The 19,347-nt window shown below is 40.2% G+C and overlaps 1 protein-coding gene across 2 annotated transcripts in view; it reads left to right on the forward strand.

The window, feature by feature from the left end:
- The first annotated feature begins 2,946 nt into the window (after positions 1 to 2,946).
- The window catches only part of HDC (histidine decarboxylase), a 30,841-nt gene continuing 14,440 nt past the window's right edge, over positions 2,947 to 19,347 (forward strand). For both annotated transcript variants that reach the window (XM_043985552.1, XM_043985554.1), the window contains exons 1-7: positions 2,947 to 3,080; positions 6,317 to 6,489; positions 13,327 to 13,440; positions 14,425 to 14,547; positions 16,356 to 16,490; positions 18,692 to 18,835; positions 19,087 to 19,153. In XM_043985552.1, the coding sequence (XP_043841487.1) occupies positions 3,053 to 3,080; positions 6,317 to 6,489; positions 13,327 to 13,440; positions 14,425 to 14,547; positions 16,356 to 16,490; positions 18,692 to 18,835; positions 19,087 to 19,153 (784 nt within the window). In that variant the 5' untranslated portion in view covers positions 2,947 to 3,052. The remainder of the gene's footprint in view (positions 3,081 to 6,316; positions 6,490 to 13,326; positions 13,441 to 14,424; positions 14,548 to 16,355; positions 16,491 to 18,691; positions 18,836 to 19,086; positions 19,154 to 19,347) is intronic.

Genomic DNA, 19,347 nt, shown 5'->3' on the forward strand with positions numbered 1-19,347 from the left:
CTCAAACCCAACCATTTTAATTTACATAGATCCTCTAGAATCCAACTCAGATGTCAACTCTTCTAGGAAGCCTCCTAAATATATTTTTTCATTTCTACCTATCAATTCATATAGTACTTTATTCACAGTTCCCTTATTCATTTAACAGCTCAATTAAAAAAACATTAAGGTATACTATGTCCACTATTCTAGGTACTAGGGATAAGAAGACAACAAAAACTAGAAGGAGCTCACATCCTGCTAGCTATTTTTTTTTTAATGAGGCAATTGGGGTTAAGTGACTTGCCCAGGGTCACACAGCTAGTAAGTGTTAAGTATCTGAGGCTGGATTTGAACTCAGGTACTCCTGACTCCAGGGCTGGTGTTCTATCCACTGCACCACCCAGCTACCCTCCAGCTAGCTATTTGTGCAGAATTTGTGTGAGGATGGGGAGAGAGTATGGATGGTTTGTATGATTTGTATCATTAATGAGAGTACTTATATCAAAGTATAAAATTATCAAACTTTTCTGCTTGACTATAAACTATGTGAGTTTAAGGACATTATGTTGTCTAAATTTTGTTTCTTTGTCAGTGCCTAGTGCAGTGCTCTGAATGCAGCAGTTGCTTAAAAAATATTAATTGAGGGGCAGCTAGGTGGCGCAGTGGATAAAGCACCAGCCCTGGATTCAGGAGGACCTGAGTTCAAACCTGGCCTCAGACACTTGACACTTACTAGCTGTGTGACCCTGGGCAAGTCACTTAACCCTCATTGCCTTGCAAAAATAAAAAAAATTTAAAAAATGAAAAGCCAATTGGTGTGATATATTGGGGGCAGCTGGGTGGCGCAGTGGATAAAGCGCCAGCCTTGGATTCAGGATTACCTGAGTTCAAACCTGGCCTCAGACACTTGACACTTACTAGCTGTGTGACCCTGGGCAAGTCACTTAACCCCAATTGCCTCACTAAAAAAAAAACAAACCAATAACCCCCCCCAACCCCCATACACACACACACACACATACACACACACACACACACACATACACACACACACACACAAATTGAATTGAGTTATTTTTCATGATTGACCTGGGGGCTGTTCTGTGCAATATCTTTATTGAGGACATGAATAATGGAGTTTGAAATATGGAGGTGATACTAAATTAGGTGAATTGCAAATACTTTGGAAAGATATATAAATAAAAAATGACCTTGCTATGATGGGAAAAATAACAACAAACTAGAAAACAGTATTCAGAAAGGGAAAATGTAAGGTATTTCACTCAGGGATCAAAATCTAAGAGAAAAAGAATGAGAAAAAACTAATTAGCCATAAGTGCAAAAAAAGAGAGCATGTCGGGGTATTTTGGGAAGGAGTTAGTGTTTTCTAATTTTCAAAAATTGAGCATGGGAAAACAGTACAGACATCACTGAAATGACTTAACAACAACAAGCAGTATAGACCCATAGTGTGAACCCCCAGAGTGATATTGCATTAAGAGGGGAAGAACATAAATGGAAACCAATCCTACTCTACTCTGTTTTAATCAGATCATGAGGGTGGGAAACCAGATGTGGGGACAACAAGTATACTATTTTAGTTGGGTTAGAGGATGTGATAAAGAATTACCAGAAATAGCTCATAGGGATGTGGTGATGATGGTACTGGAGGTGTGGGGGTGGCCAGTTGAGAGGTGTGTATGTTGATTTGACATAATGAAACAGCTCTGCATGTTGTTGGGATAAGGAAAATAGCAGTAAAAGCTTGAGAAATTTATTCTATTAGTAGTGTGTAGGAAGGATGAGAAATGGGGGGTGATAGGCAACTATTGAAGACATTCAGGGATAAGGTAGGAGAGAAAGGGACAAATGAAGAGACATGGGAAAGGAAAAATCAGGAAGATGTGAGTAATTGTATATAAGAGGTAAAATTAAAAATGTAACTGGAAGGTTGTAAGGCAACTGGGGAACTGGGATGATTGTAGGGCTGCTAAATCCTCCTTGATTGTAAACTGGAAAGTAGCTATTGTATCTTGCTATTCTCTATAGGGTCTAATTGTTCCCTGCTCATTCTTGGCACACAATAAATATTTGTTGAATGACAATAAGAAAGTTGAGACAAGATGCCAGTTTTGGGAGAAAGTCCTCAGCTATCAGTCTGATATCAAATGGAGATAAGGACCTAAAAGTTCCAACTTGTTTATTTTTCCTAAACATTTTTTTTTACTCATGTTCGAGCTATTATAGTTTTGAAAGCACTGTCAAACACACAACATATATATGCATATGTATGTCGGTATGCATAATGATTTCTAAAGGATTCCTAGGTGCCATACTTCAAAAATCAGTTTACTTTGAGCAAAGTTGAGAAATGGTTGTTCTTTTACCATCATAGCTTTGCTAGCAGAAATATATGATGCCAAACCATATTTCCATGCTGAGAATAGGAGGGTAATGGAACGAATGAAATCAGCATGTTCTTCTGGTTTGGTTTATGATAAAACTAAGGATCAGGTGGCTGTTTATTAGGTTGTATAATGTTTTGTCAACTGACATTCCATTGACCATAAGAATCACATGCAAGAATGATTTAGAAGGCTGTCAACCCACATTGACTAGGAAACTGTGCCTATATTTGGTTTTTAATCATATTAATTCAGAAACTCCTTTTTATCTTGACAAGCCAGGGTCCTGGTCATTACTCACAAAAAGAGAGTGGAAGTGGGGATGGGGTGAAGTGGGGCAAGATTTTATTTAATGTCACAAGAAAAGATTACTGAAAAGGAAAAAAAATATATACCCAGAAGCATCAAAGGTCTAGCAGGACATGCAAATAGATTCTAAAGGGGACAGAGGGGTGGGGTTGATACAGAGGAGAGATGTTGCTTCACTATGACGTAAGTCCTTTAGATAAAGGATGAATAAAAGCTGCCTGGAGAATGAGGAACCTGAAGACTCCCTTGAGGAAGCTGTGCTACTCTACCTGCTCAAAGCCTCCTGCAAGTGATCCTGCGCATCAGGACAAAACCTAAGTTGGTTGTAAAAGGAGCAGGAGACTCAGGGACACATTATGGACCTGGGAGAATACAGAGAGAGAGGTAAATGATTATGTATATTGCTGTGTATGCCTCTTTCCCCTAGAGTCATCTGCTGGACAGCCCAGATTTCTGGTAGTCATCAGTGAAGTTTGGGAATATAATTATAGTGTACAGTATTGTTTTTGACTCCCTTTCTCTCTCTCTCTCTCCTCTTTCTCTCTTTTTCTTTCTCCTTCCACTGTACTCTTCACTCAGGCAAATGTAACTGACTCCCCACTCCCAAAAAGAAGTGAAGATTTAGATTCTAAATCAGTAAAAAGAAAATTATTTTCAGTATTCTAAAAAGTGTAATGGTTCCTCATGCTCAAGTACTTTATGTTCTTTCTAGGAAACATACACAAATAGATACAAAGTAGTCTTGGGAGGAGGGCTAGGATGAAGGCATGGAAACATGGGGTATATTATGGTTGGAACAGCATATGGTTAAATCATAGAATGTATGGAGAAGTATAATGTGTACAAAAGACTGGAGAGGTAGAAATGGGCCAGGTTGTGAATAGCTTTAAATGCTAATCAGAAGAGTTTATATTTTATCCTAAAGGCTCTAAAAACAGGAAAAATGTAGTTTATTCAATATATAGCCCATGAAAAATATTTTTTCTTCCTTCCCATTCCACATATAAGTACATTCCCGGGGCCAATCTTACTGTTGCTGCTTCTCAAAACATAGTCTTGACTCAAGACCAGTTCTTTACCCTTCTTGTGTCATTGAACCTTCTGACAGTCTGGTGAAGGCTAAGTAATGTTTTTAAATGCATAAAATAAAATGTATAACTATATAAAGGAAACCAGTTATATTGGAATACAGTTATACATGAGTGTATGTATGCATGCATGCACAATATACATTTGCACATACATAGGTATGTGCAATATACATGCATGTGTATACACATGTATATGTATATATATACACATCTATCTATCTATCTATCATCTATCTATTTAATGAGCCCCAGGTTAAGGATCCCTGCATAAAGGAATGGCACAACTGCCTGTCTTGCATAATTTATGGGACTCTAAGAAAGTCTTCCCCAGAGTCCCCAACCCAACATATTTTGTTTAATGACCTGTCTTATTGATTAACATTCTTCTATTAGGGAGTCATTCCTTTGGATCAATGGAATCCTCTCTTAAGTATCTCATAGGAATAGAAATATACTAAGTTGGTCTAAACCCATTTTTAACAGGTTTCTTTCAGAAAAAGACAATTAGCTCATAGCATTCCTCTCTGTGGGCATTTGTTCTGAAAAGAGAATTCATAGATGAGTGGAGATTAAAGAGCTCAGTCCAGATGTCAAAAGAGTAAGGCGAAGTCCTATGGAAGTGGTGTTGAACTGGAGGAAACTCTCAGGAAACCCTGGGGGGGGGGGCTGGGATGGGCAGCAAGAGTACCTTCCAGAGAGACTTAGGAAAACAAAGGAGAGGTGGGGAAGATGCCTAGAACAAACAGCCTGTTTCTCAGTTTTTTTGCCCAGGACCACTGTATGGGAATTTTGTGTGGACATTATACCAATGAGAACTTATTTGAAAGTAAGAAAACTAGAAACAGACCTGGAGAAATAAGGGGGAGCAAAGAGGAAATGTTTGTCAGGGGCTTCAGAACACTCAACTTTGAGGAATTCCTTGCTCATCCTTCCAGAATACTGAACAAATACACTCTTTCCCCCTCTTAATGAATAGAGAATTAAAATCTGCCTTGTGGGGACTCAGAAATGACGGTAGTTTCAAGAGTGAGGAGTGCAGTCAGAGATTTGTGTGTGTGTGTATGAAATGGGGTATTGATACAGATGTGCTTACATATATTCTTTGTTCTCAGATGGCTTTGGGTAAAGATGGCAGTTAGGACTCTGAAATTTCTCCTCAGTGGAATAAGAACAGGAGGAAATTAACTTTGTGACATTCTAGTCTTGTTATTTTAATTTTATTTGCATAGACCAGTCACAAGCACCAAATATGCTCCATAATGTAAGTTATTCTTTGTTTCTTTGAGGAGCATTTTGTCATTGAATCTACATAAACTTTGTTAGTTTGTGGCTTGTGGTTGGTTCTATGAGATGAGAGAGGAGGGAGATGACTTCATTTTTTTTTTCTTATTTTAAAAAATTTTTTTCATTTTTTTCTAACAAGAATTTATTTTCTCACCTTCCTACCCCACTCTCCTAATTTAAAAGGAAAAAAGAAAAGAAAAACAAAACCCTTGTAAAACATGTGCATGGTCAAGAAAAACAAATTCCCATATTGGCCATGTCCAAAAATATAAGTCTTAGTCTGTATCTTGAATCCATTGACTCTGTCAGGAGGTGAGCAATGTGTTCATCAGCAGACCCTTTGGATTCATGATTGGTCATTACATTCATCAGAGTTCTTAAGTCTTTTAAAATTGTTTCTTTTTGCCATGTTGTTATTGTATAAATTGTCCTTCTGGTTCTTACTTTTTATTGTATAAATTGTTTTAACTTTATTTTGCATCAGATTTTTTTTTCTCTTAGTAGCAATGAGTGGTCCAGAATTAATGTCAGGCCTTTGTGACTGGGCACACAGGAAATATTCCCTCAAGGTAGGAAGGCATGTGGACTGAAATTGTCAAAAAAAATTCAGCACATTGCCGCCCCAAAGTAAAGAATAAAACATATATTTTTGGACACAGTCAGTGAGGGAGTTTGTTTTAATTCATTATGCACATTTGTTAGATGAGTTTTGTTTTTCTTCTTTTTTAATTTCCCAATGGCGGATGGTGGGAGGGCAATGAGGAAAAAGGATAAGATTTTTTAAAAAGAAGAAAAGGAATAGAAAGAAAAGACGGTCATTGAAACATCTTTTTTTTTTTAATTCAGAGAAAAAAGAAAGAAGGCCAAAAGGAACCACAGATGAGTAGGATAACATTGAAAATTATAGGCTAAATTCACTATATACTTAAAAAGAAAAGCAAGCTATATACAAGAGAGCTGAAGTTTCATGTACAATCCTCTCTGTTCTACTAAGTATGTGGAAATTTCCATTTTACTTGGTATTCCTAAAGTTCATAATTTTTAAAAATGGGGAAAAAATTGAAGATTCCTTCTGTCCCATTGGGGTTAGGACAATTCTTCCATCCCTTTTTTCTATCTGCTTCTTCAACATGTCTCTTAGCATAGCTCTTAAGGGTAGAAAGAGGCATGATGAGGCCTGGATGATGATATAAAAGTCCTGTTTAGGTCACAAGGTGCAGCCTCTGTCATCTGCTTTCTTTTCAGGAAAGGAGATGGTGGATTACATTTTCCAGTATCTGAGCACTGTGAGGGAGAGGCGGGTTACACCTGATGTACAGCCAGGTTACATGAGAAGCCAGCTGCCTGACAGTGCCCCTGTGGAGCCAGACAGCTGGGACAGCATCTTTGGAGACATTGAGAAAATCATTATGCCTGGGGTAAGAAATGGGCACAATACCAAAGGGAAAAGGGCAGATAGTTTTATTGTACCAATTTAAGGATGGGAGCAGATGGTTGGTGTGAAGTGATGCTTAACTTGGATTTTCTAGAGAATCAAGGTGGACGATTTACGCACAATCTTAGCACTTCGGATGTGTTCACAGTGACTGTCAATGCTTCCTTTGACTGCTGATTTGGGTGACTCATGGTATTGGATTTCAAGGCTGGACTGGACATGTATTTTTTTTTTTATGGTGCAATGGGGGTTAAGTGACTTGCCCAGGGTCACACAGCTAGTAAGTGTCAAGTGTCTGAGGCCAGATTTGAACTCAGGTACTCCTGAATCCAGGGCCAGTGCTTTATCCACTGCGCCACCTAGCCGCCCCCCCGGACATGTATTTTTAACAATTAATAATCTTTGTCATCTTCAGTCATAGATTTAGAGATGAAAGGATCCTTAGACGTCATGTAGTCTAACCTGTTAATTTTGTAGATGAGGGAAATGAGACCATGAAAAGTTAAACGGTTTTCCTAAGGTCACACAGATAGTAAGTGGCAGAGTTGGGATTTGAACCCCCATCCATTGTTCATTCTATTTTACCCTACTGATTTATTCTCCTCTTTTCCTCATATGTCAAGTGTCACCTATTATCTTTTGTTGACAAAGCTCTTTCCAGTCCATCTGCCGGCTGCCATTAAGTAGGGTATGTGTTACTTTTCTAGTTATGGGGATTGATAGAACCAGGGTTAGGGGTGTAGTCTGTGACCATGGAATAGAGGGAAACAAACTGGTCTGTGGGTGACAAACCCTTGACTTTTCATTTCATTCAAACAGTGATCTCCAGACTTGTTTGATTTCACATCCCTATCAATAAGAATTTTTTGAACAAAACCCCTAATATGTGGATATTTACTTATTTATAAATTGTATACATGTACTACTGTATTAATAGTTGTGTAATTATAAATGCAAAAAGTATCTAAAGATGAAATAATATTTGGTCATAGAATTAATTGGGAGCCATTATTAGACTTTTTTTTTTAGTGAGGCAATTGGGGTTAAGTGACTTGCCCAGGGTCACACAGCTAGTAAGTGTTAAGTGTCTGAGGCCGGATTTGAACTCAGGTACTCCCGACTCCAGGGCCGGTGCTCTATCCACTGCGCCACCTAGCTGCCCCCCATTATTAGACTTTAATGACTAGGGGAGTGACATAATCAGACCTGTGCTTTAGAAAAATTTGGCATTTGAGTGGGGGATAGATTGGAATGGAGAAAGACTAGAAACATGGAGATCAGTTAGCAGACTATTGCAATAGTCCAGGTGATAAGGTTGGCTGTGTGAATAGAGAGAAGGAAGCAGATGGGGAAGCAGAACCAAGAAGATTTGGTGACTAATTAGATATGGAGATGTGAGACGAGGGAAAATTAGGAGTTGAAGATGATACCTAGGTGAACCTGGATGACTGAAAGGATGGTGATATTCTTGACAGAGGGAAGTTTGGAAGAGGTGGATTTAGAGAGAATGATAATAGCTGCAATCCATCTGTGCCTGTTCAACTTATATGACCTATTCTGTACTACCCAAAATAAAGAGGCTGGAGGCAAGGGATCTAACTCACTGGTCACCATCTCCAAAGCAGAACTCACCAGGAAGTGATCTAACAATTTTCCCAATGGTACCTGTTTAGTCCTTGTGGGTAACTCAAAGGAGGAAGGGGAAGTAGGGCAGTGTTGGGTAAAAAGAATAGGTGGGATTGTTTGGAAACAAGGTCTAAGGACTATTACAGTGAAGGTAGAATGAGATCTCTCTTCCCACCCTCCATCTGTTTAATAACACACCTTTGAGGTCAGGCCTATGGCTCCACAAGGGAGCTTAGCTCCACTTTGGAGACCACTATTCTAATGCACTAAACTCAATAATCATAAATGGGTCACCCTCTGGGACTGGGATAGGGGCTCTAGGAACAAAGGAGTGGAGTATTATACCAGTGTGCAAGTGCTAAATAGGCCTATTTCTTTTTCTTTTTTAAGAGAGGCACAGTGGTATGATGCATGTAGTTCTAGGTTTGGAGTCATTAAGATATGGGTTCAAATTCTGCCTCAGACAGTTAATTGCTATATTACCAGGGGTAAGTCACTTAGGCTTTCTGTTCCTTAGTTTCCTCATCTGTAAAATGGGAATAACACATAGCATATTGTGAGAGTCAACATATATATTATGTATACATATAAAATATCTATATATTAAGTGTGTATATATGGGTTTTTTTGTTTTTTTTTTTGTTTTGTTTTTTTGCAGGGCAATGGGGGTTAAGTGACTTGCCCAGGGTCACACAGCTAGTAAGTGTCAAGTGTCTGAGGCCGGATTTGAACTCAGGTACTCCTGAATCTAGGGCCAGTGCTTTATCCACTGCGCCACCTAGCTGTCCCTGTGTATATATGTATACACATACACACATATACGTTGTGAGAGCCAAATGAAAAATAGTGCCTGGTAAAGTGCTTTGCCAGTTTTAAAGTTACTTATTATTATTTCCAGTTATTGCTATGATGATGATGATTATTTCCTGCTAACGTGCTTCATGAACTAATATTCTTCCTATATGACAACTGTAGAAATGGAGACACAATTGAGCTATGATCATGATTGAAAAGCCACTCACAACTGAGTGGCTTTCTGAGCCCAGACTAGACTCACAAACTCCTGTCCCATCTTCCAGAAGCCAGCTGACATGCAGACCTTTATTTTTATAGGACTATAGAATCTTAGCCTTGGAGAGCATCTTAGGGGACCCCTAATTCAACCCTTGCCATGGAATGTGACTGGAAATGCAACATTCACAATTGCACTGTTATTTATTGGGTGATCATTTCTTAAACTGCATAAAGGCTGCCTCTTGGAGTGGGAAGTGTGTTGGACTAGCAGTTGGCAGACTTTTTATCTTAACTTCACCAGTAACTCACTTGGCCTTATTATTTCACTTCCCCCTGGATTTCACTTTGCTCATCTGTAAAACAAAGCTTCTAACTCTAATAGTCTGTGATTCTATGGTTTTATCAACATGGAATTCTTGGATCCAAGTATTGTCCCATGTGGCTCAGGAAAACCATTCAACTTCTTAAGCATTTATTAAGAATCTATTATGTGGGGCAGCTAGGTGGCACAGTGAATAAAGCACTGGCTCTGGATTCAGGAGGACCTGAGTTCAAATCTGGTCTCAGAGACTTGACACCCTGGGCAAGTCACTTAACCCTCATTGCCCCGCCAAAAAAAAAAAAAAAAAGAAAGAAAGAAATCTATTACGTTCAAGGTGCGGAAGATAGAAACAAAAACATCTACTATGTGCAAGGCACTCAAGATAGAGATCGAAAAAGTCCCTACTATATGAAGGCATTGAAGATGGATTTAAAAAATGTACTTGCCCTCAAGGAGTTTACATTTTACTGTAGTGGGAGGTGGGGTAGGATGGGGAAGGAGAACATGTACTCAGGTCAATACAAAGAGTATGAAAAGCATATAAAAAGTAATTATAAGTGCTGATAACTGGAGTGGCTGGTGGAGTGGAGATCAGGAAAAACTTGCAGGGGGATGTCAATTGAGCTGTCCTGTGAGGGGAGCTAGGTTCAAGTCCAGTTGGAGGGGAAGGAATACATTCCAGACTTGAGGAGCTGCCTGTGCAAAAGTAGGGTGGTAACAGATGGTATATTCACTGGGAACAACTGGTGGTTCACTCTGACCAGAACGGAGAGTTTTGTAAAGGGAATCATCTAAAGTAAAACTGAGTCATGGCAATGATAATAAGGGAAGAAGCTTCTGATAATCCTGGTGCTTTTAAACTATCCAACAAATTTCAAAAGACCATTTAAAAAAACACACACACACAAGTGAAACTTTATCAAAAGGAGCTGTTTCCTGGACGAGATGATTAGTGATTCTATTATGTAGGATGACCCCTCTGCTAACTGTAATCTGGCAGCTACCATCTCCTGCCTTCCTGCCTAAAAGGAAGCAAGCAAAGTAACGGTCAAAAAATGATGGGGAAACAGCTGATTTACTCGATGTAATGAAATCCAGTGGTTGTTGCCAGGCTGAACCAAGGATGTTTATCTTAGGAAAAGGTATCTGTCTGCTTTTGATAAAGTCTCATCAGGACTGAATACTTTATCTAGTGAGAGCAGGTGATTAATTCTTGATATAGCCATTAGATGGTAGCAGTTGAGAGGGGGCACCTATAAACAGTTGCTGTTGAGGAATGATAATAGGCTATAACCTTAAATCCCAAAGACTGAAACAGCCTCCGGAGATCTATCTGGGGGCAATGGTTCCTTGATTTCTTGGCTTTCCTAGAGGCATATCTTTGGTTAGCATCTCCATCCATCCATCCATCCATCCATCCATCCATCCATCCATCCATCCATCCATCCATCCATCCATCCATCCATCCAACAGAAATTCATTAAATACCTGCTATATGAACTGCATTGTTATGGGCATCTGTAGAAAATAAAGATGAGTCAGATACATTCCCTCACTTCACTGAACTTACGGGCTAGGAGGGGAGATAAGACCTGTGTGAGGTACAGGGGAAGAAGTTCTGGCAATGGAGTGAAAGGACACAATGTCAAATCCCCACCTCTGATACTTAGCACCTTAGTGATCTTGAACAAATCCCTGAATCAAGTTTCAAACTGAGGTCTTACTGACTGCAATGTGCAAGGGCACTCTCTTATTAGCTGGATTTTTAGCACAATGCTTGGCACATAGTAAGCACTATATAAATATTAGTTGTTACTATTATTATTGTTTTAAGATCTATAGAGAAAAGTAACTACACATTTAGGTTAATTTAGCAAAGTCAAGAGATTCAATTCAATACATGTTTATCAATTCAATAATGCTCTATCAAGCACCTAATATGGGCTTTGCACTGGGAATAAAAAGGTAAAAACAAGAAGAGAAGCCCTCAAGGAGATTACATTTCACTGTGCAAATACAATGGGCACATAAATAAATTCTAACTACATACAAAGTAATTTGAAGAGGGAGAGAGTGCTCATCATTGGGTGCAATAAGAAAGGAAGTATGTAGGAAGTGTCACCTAAGTTGTGCTTTTTAGGAAGTTAGGGATGTATGTTGTGATATTTAGAATATTCTAAAAGTCTTATGTCATTTTAAGCTAGTAGAGCTTAGGGTGCAATATAGACAAATTGTTCTATCGGAGTTTAGAAAGGGATAAGGGAGATCAGTGTGGTTGTCACTGGACTGGGGTCCTCAGGGAAGGACTCTGAGGAGGATGGTTTTGAACTGGGCCTTGATGAATTGGTTGACTTTGTATATACAAAGAGGAGGGGGTAGGAGAGGAGCATTAGAAGCAGAAATTTCGGGGCTATCTCCAGCAAAGGTATAGGAGCAGGAATGAGAATGTCAGGGTTGTGGCCAAGACCAAACTAGGCTAGAGCAGAAGACTTGGGGGGCAGCTGGAAGAGTAGGGGAAGAGAAGACTGGAGAGATAGAATGAAGGAGCCAGGGGAGTGAGTGAAAGGAAATATGTCAGAGAACTACTATACAGGCTTCCTTTTTTGGTCTTGCCCAACTCCTCCGTGAATGGTGTAGTACAAAGGGCATCGAACATGGAATGAGAAGACTTCATTTTAGAGATTATCTCTACCACTTGCTAGTTGTGAGCTGAGAAGAGTTGCTTAGCTTTTCTGAAAAATGGGAACAATTATACTTGTACCACCTAAAACAGGGATCTCAAAGGCATCCATGAGCCCACTTAAATGTCCTTCCTTCGGGATCGTGTGATGATCGAGCATTTGTTTCACATCCCCACGGTGCTGCTACAACCAACCAATCAATCAATTAGCACTTAATGCCTACTGTGTGTCAGGCATTGTGCTGTGCTCTTGGGCTATAGAGAAAAGTGTTCCTGACCCCAAGGGGTTTGATTTCTATCAGGAAATCCAATATACACACAAATAAATATAAAGTAATTTTGGCAGGGATGACACTAGCAGCTGGGGACGGAGGTGGTACTAGTCTGGAAAAGCTCCACGTAAAAGGTGAAGCCTAAATTGATTCTTGAAGAAAATCAGAGTTTTCAGGCAGTGGAGGTGAGGGGGGAGTGCATTCTAGGCATGTGCCTTAGCTACTGCAAAGTCATGGTTGGAACAATGTATGTCTAGATCTTATACTATATGGAGAAGTTTAATATGTACAAAAGACTAGAAAGGGAGAAATGGGCCAGACTGTGACTAGCTTTGAATGCTAATCAGAGGGGTTTATATTTTATCACAGAAGCTCTAAAACATACCACATTGATGTGGGGAAACATAATAAAGCATAGTTCCAAAGAGATATACCTTACTATTGTAAAACATTAGGATTGTAAGTAGACTGGTTATGTTATGTGCATAACCAATTATTATTGGTGTGGAAACTCCACATCAGTAGATTTTAACCTGTCTATAACCTAGAGAATTTCCTGAGGTTCAGAGAGGTCAATTGATCCACCTGTGTCAGCTCCCTAGGTCTCTATGACTTTAAGACCCATCTATTATGCCAATTCGCCTCTCATGTACACACACACACACACACACACACACACACATTTATTTCTCTCGGGATTGGATGGAATGGGATTGTTTCTGTTTAACCTGAGACTTTTCTGGGGCATGAAAGGCTTCAGGTGAGTTTGGAAACGATGGAGAGAAAAATGCTCTTTGGATTTTGCTTGGAAAGAGTACATGGGCCCTGCTCAGGTCCTTTCACTGTGCTGTGGAAGGAACCTGCATCTCAGGGCTCCTCTGATGTCCTTTGCATGTTCTCTCCCAGGTGGTCCACTGGCAGAGTCCCCATATGCATGCCTACTTTCCAGCTCTAACCTCCTGGCCATCTCTGTTAGGAGACATGTTAGCAGATGCTATTAACTGCTTAGGATTCACCTGGGTAAGTAGCAGGAGCAGAGAAACAAGCTGCTATTGGAAGGGGGAACAAGAACAGGGATCATGGCATTTTCCATCAGACTAGTGGTCTATTTTCCTGTTTCCTTTCTCTGACTGTGGCAATAAAGAATGTCTTTGTGAGAGAGCAAAGTTTTCCTTCTTGATATGGAGATGCATCATCACTCTACCACCGCAATTTCCCTCCTGTCATCATTCCCAAATGCATCCTGATACTTCTTGGACCTATTTATAGTTTTAGTCTATATTTTATCTATTGCAAGGGTTCTTAATACTGAGTTCCCCAGTCTGTGGATAAATTTCAATGGGTCCATGAACTTGGAAGGGAGAAAATGACATCTTTGTTTTTAATATAATTGATTTGCTTTGTAATTCTATGTATTTTAAATGCATTTAAAAACATTATTCCAAAAAGGGATTCATAACAGAAAAAGGTTAAGAACCCCTTCTCTGAGGCAAGTAATAATGTCACATTTTTTCTACCTTTTGCCTAAATTAAAACTTTATTTTATATCCTAAAATTTCAAGCTTTAAGCTGTGGTTATATCTACTTCCCACTCCCCAGTTCTGCTCTTAATGGGATTTGCTGGGAAAGTCCATGTTTACCTAAATCTTCCCCAGGCATATTCTTTTTAGCAAGACCAAATGGAATTGGTGACCCCTGGTCAGCATTGTTAAGGGATTAGCTGACTTCTATTGGAGAGACAATCAGCTGCCAGGAAGCACCTTCCCCTCTTTCTCTTTGCATGCCAGAGAGCAGGAGGGGGGGGGAGGTGGGAGAAACCTGGGAGCTTGCCTGTCACTCACTGATCTCTTACTCAGGGAGATCTCTGCTTCCCACTGGCAAGGGAGGGTGGTTTGATCAGGGGTTATGCAGAGGAGCAGCTTGTTTCAAGCGCTAGGGATAGGTGGGTGGGAATATTCCGTGCAGGTCAAATGGAGGTCTTGACTTTTCCTTTCTCTATTCCAGGCCTCCAGCCCAGCCTGCACTGAGCTCGAGATGAATGTCATGGATTGGTTAGCGAAAATGTTGGGTCTCCCGGAACACTTTCTACATCACCACCCAAGCAGCCAGGGAGGAGGTGTCTTACAGGTGCCTCAGATGATTCCATGCCCTTGCATTTGCAATTGGAAAAAGTGGTGCTGGTTTAGGAAGTGAATAATGAACCAGCCTTTCTAGCTGTCTAGGCCTCCTGTTTACAACAGTTTCCCTCTTGCCCCACTCACACTATAATACACCCCTTTTCATTTTCCTTTCCTTACCTACTTTTTCCTTCCTCTTCCCATATTTCCTTTTTTCCTTCCCCTTCCCCCTTCATCCTTTTCCCTTCACCATCCTCTTTCCCTTTCTTTCTTTTCTTCCCTTTTCCTTTCATCCTTCCCTCTTCACTTTCATATTTCCTCCTTTCCCTTTTCCCTCTTCTTCTTGCTTTCCTTCCCTCTCTCCTTTATCCCTGTCCCCTTTTCTTTTCCCCATCTTCTTTCCTCAGAAAGAAAATCAATACATCATCACATTACTATTATCATCCCAATCTAGGCTTTTTTAGTTTATGAACCTGACTTCCCCTATTTCCCTCCCCTGCCTCCCTCAAACCACACAAAGACACAAACCCCTTCCTGCCTGCATGGTGAGACTGGATATGGGAGGATGATAGATTTCATGATTTAGGTAACTTAGTTCAGTTTCTAGAAAGCTGGAGAGAAGGGAGAAATGAACAAGATGTTTGCCTTTATATTCTTTTCCCGTGTTGCTATCTCCTAAGATCCACTAGCCAGAGTTCCTTAAATGGTTGAGTTTATTCTATAATTTATTGAAAATAATGGAGCCAGAGTTTGGGTGTTTAAATTGCTGATTGTTGGAAGCATCCGGAGCTACAACAACCCCTTCAAGGTGCCTGGGTACAAGCCAGTGTAGAGTTCAGCTGGAGAGTATCAGGACCTCGTCATGTTGTCGTCCACAAGTCTGAAGGCCTATGTGTTTTGTGGGACATGAGGCAACTTACAGTGTTCAGTCAAAGATTTTAAGAAACTGCTCTGAAAACAAGGGACCAAATGAGGAAACACAGGAGAACTCCAGATGAAATATAAGGAGATGTCACTTATTTCCATAAGTTAGTCCTTCCTTATTCATTCCTGAGTAGCTAACATTAGCTTTGACCTGGGAGTGAGAGAAGACATCCTTTTTTATAGATGGAGAGATTGAGCCCCTGAGAGGGGGAATAAGTCATGAGACAGGTCATTAGCAGAGCTGGAGCTAAGGATTTTCCTGCTTCCTTTGTAGCTCTGTGCGAGCTCTCTCTCTTTCTCTCTCTCTCTTGCAGGGCAATGAGAGTTAAGTGATGTGCCCAGGGTCACACAGCTAGTTAAGTGTCAAGTGGCTGAGGTTGGATTTGAACTAAGGTCCTCCTGAATCCAAGGCCAGTGCTTTATCCACTGCGCCACCTAGATGCCCCTCTGTGCTCTCTTTTAAAAAAAGGTTTTCATAAGTTTCCACGTGCCTCAAATGATATTTTTTTCTCTTGTTCCTCCTATAACACCCCTCCCTCCACCCTATATTGGAAACTTAATCATTACTTACCAGGGACTGGTTCTCTTTTCATTTTCTGTGACTTTTAGGATGATCTCTTTGACATTGTGATTTTTTCCCCCCTTTTTGCATTGAGCAAATTAGTGAGAGAGTTATCCAGGTTTAGTACAGGTCTTTTGTGGGCATGGGAAAAATAGGAAAAGATGACAGAGGTTGGAGAATAAATTGAGGAGATGAGGAACAGCCTTGGGCAGAGATTGTGCTCTTCCTTGGGGATAATTGTAGAAAAGCACAAAACCAAAGAAGACAAATACTGGAATATTTGGAAGGGGAGAAAAAAGGCGCTGCCACTCATGACTTCTCTCCCTTCCTAGAGTACAGTCAGTGAATCCACCTTGGTAGCTTTGCTAGCAGCCAGAAAACACAAAATCCTGGACATGAAAGTGTCTGAGCCAGATGTGGATGAATCTTCCCTGAACTCTCGGCTTATTGCTTATGCCTCAGACCAGGTAAGATCTATACTGAAAGAGGTAACTGACTTGAGGTGAATGGGCTATTGAAAAATAACTCTCCTTTTTGATTATTATGAATGTGACAGATATCAACAAACACAAACATTTTCATATGCAAAAGAATACCAAGGAATGAGGATTGTACTTGAAACTTTGAATTTATATTAAGTACAGCTTTTTTTTTCTTTAAAAAAGTATATATTAAATTAAACCTGATAGCATCAATATTTCCTTACTTGTCTATATCCTCTTATGAATTTCCTTCTGCTTTCTTCTGTGTGTTTTTAAAATGTTCATGCTGTGTGACCCTGGGCAAGTCACTTAACCCTCACTGCCCCACCAAAAAGAAAATGTTCATTATGCTCTTTAAAAAATCGCTGTCATTACCTTCTTTTTTCCCCCATAATTCTCTTCCCCTTCCTCCTTCCCCCCCACAAATCCCTCCCTTGAAACAAATTAGTACAGTTAAGCATAATATATGCACACACTGGTCATGTCTGAAAATGGATGTCTAATTCTACACCTCTAGTCCATCACCTCTTTGATTCAAAGTCAGTCTTCTGGGGGTCTTACTTGGTTATTATGCTGATCATGGGTCAAAAGCCTTACAAAGCTGATTTCCTTCACAATGCTGACATCATTGTATAGATTATTCTGGTTCTGCTAGTGCCACTCTCCATAATTCGTAAAAATCTTCCCTGGTTTCTCTCAATCTGTCACACTATCATCTGTCACCTTTTATCATTTGTCACATTTTATCATATAGCACAATAATATTCCATTCCCTTCATATTCTCTAATTTGTGTTCCCAGTTGATGGGTACACCCTTAGTTTCTGGTTCTTTTCTACAACAGAAAGTGTTCCTATTAATATTTTTGTCCATATGAATTCTTTCCTTTTGTTTCCAAAATCATTGGTGTACAGGCCTAGAGGTGGTATTGCTAGGGTTTTGCTCTTGGGTGGCAACATCTGGAGGAGAGAATGAATCCTTCCTGACCACCTTGACTGTCGTCTTTATACTTTATTTCATGGTCTTCTCCTGGCCTGGACTGATACTTCTAGGGCGGGGTGGGGGGCTGGGGGGCTGGTCAGCAAACTATAGCCTGAGGGCCAAATCTGGCCAGTTCCCTGTTTTTGTTATGGGCTGAGAATGGTCTTTACATTTTAAAAGATGCATTAAAACAGGCAGTGGGAGAGATTTGGATTGGCCCATAGTTTGTTGACCATCTCTCTAGGGTCCTGTCATGCTCACTTCCTTTTCCTATCAAAAAGTTCAGTGGAGGGTGAGGGCTGGACTCTCAGAGGGAAGGGCTCTTTCCTCTCCTGGTTTGTCATGATTTGCCAATTCCTCTTACTCCTTCCTGCCTCTGGCCCCTCTCCCACATCCACACCCCCAAATCTTTTTGTTCCAGGCACAAAAATTCCAAGTTATCACTGTGTCTTCACAAGATGAATTCTAGAGCCAATATTTGACATTCCAGGGCTTCTGTGTTCTGAAGTGCCCTTTGAGTCCTGCCTCAGACCTTCCTTACTGTGCCTCTGCACAAATCATTTAACTTCTCTGTGTCTCAACTTCCTCATCTGTAAAATGGGGATAATAATAATAACCTACCTCACAGGGATTGTCATGAGGGTCAAATGAGTTGACATATGTCAAGTGCTTTGCAAACCTTAAAGTGCTATATAATGCTGTTATCATTATTGTTATTATTACAATTCTGTTGTGAGTTGGTCCCAGGAAAGTACCTAACTTAGAATTGGTTCAGATCCTGCCATTAGACACTTAATGGCTGTATGACCCACAGAAACTTGCTTGAGCTCTCTCATCCCATTTCTCTATCTATCAAGTGGGTACAAGAAGAGTTAAAGCAGTTATCTCAGACTATGGGATCTGAGTCTCAAATGAGATAAGAAATGTAAAGTGTTTTGAAGAAATATATAAAATAGTTCGGTGGAAAGTAAAGGCTATGGAATCAGAGGATCTGGGTTCAGATCCTTCCCCTGCTACTTTATAGCTGTGTGTGTGTATGTGTGTGTTACTTCAGACAGATCATTTAGCCTTTTTTGCACTCTGTTTCCTCTTTTACAAAATGTGAGGGGTGGGGGGGAAATGGACTAAGTGGGTTCTAAGGTTCCCTCCAACTCTAATATAAAATGTCAAAGGTCAGGAATTGGTGTTATTCTCTCATCTGTTCAGGCCCATTCCTCAGTTGAAAAGGCCGGTCTGATTTCACTTGTGAAAATGAAATTCCTGCCTGTGGATAAGAATTTCTCCCTCCGAGGTGAAACCCTTCAGAGAGCAATTGAAGAGGACAGGAGGCGGGGTTTGGTGCCTATTTTTGTAAGTTGGAATGAATTAATGCTCTTCATCAGAATTGAAGGGAAATAAGTTGATGTGATTGTGAATGTGGGGAAGGGGCTTTGGTTGAGAGAAGATAAGAGATATGCTAAAAAGTGGAATGGAATAATATTCTAATGTCACAGGTGATGCTAGAAGAACTAGTAGATTAATAATTGTGGTTGGAGCTTTATTTTAAAAAATCATAACTTGAGCCCACCTACCATGGTAACCTTATTTTGTTTTCTTGCCAGGTGTGTGCTACCTTGGGGACCACTGGTGTCTGTGCATTTGACTGCTTGGCAGAGTTGGGGCCTATTTGTAAGCATATGTCCTGTCTGCCTAAGATGACTTATCTGATGATTTTCTATATTTGTTAACCAGTTGGTGGTCACCTTGGATTCTTTGAGTCTGTGCCAGCAGAACACTGACTCTTACAGGTCTTTCTAAGCTGGAAAGACTTTGAGTGTGACAAATTGTATGTAGGTCATCTAAGGACCAGCTTACTTAAATTC

The sequence above is a fragment of the Dromiciops gliroides genome, chromosome 2 (assembly GCF_019393635.1).
Source record: "Dromiciops gliroides isolate mDroGli1 chromosome 2, mDroGli1.pri, whole genome shotgun sequence".
Classification (NCBI taxonomy): Eukaryota; Metazoa; Chordata; class Mammalia; order Microbiotheria; family Microbiotheriidae; genus Dromiciops; species Dromiciops gliroides.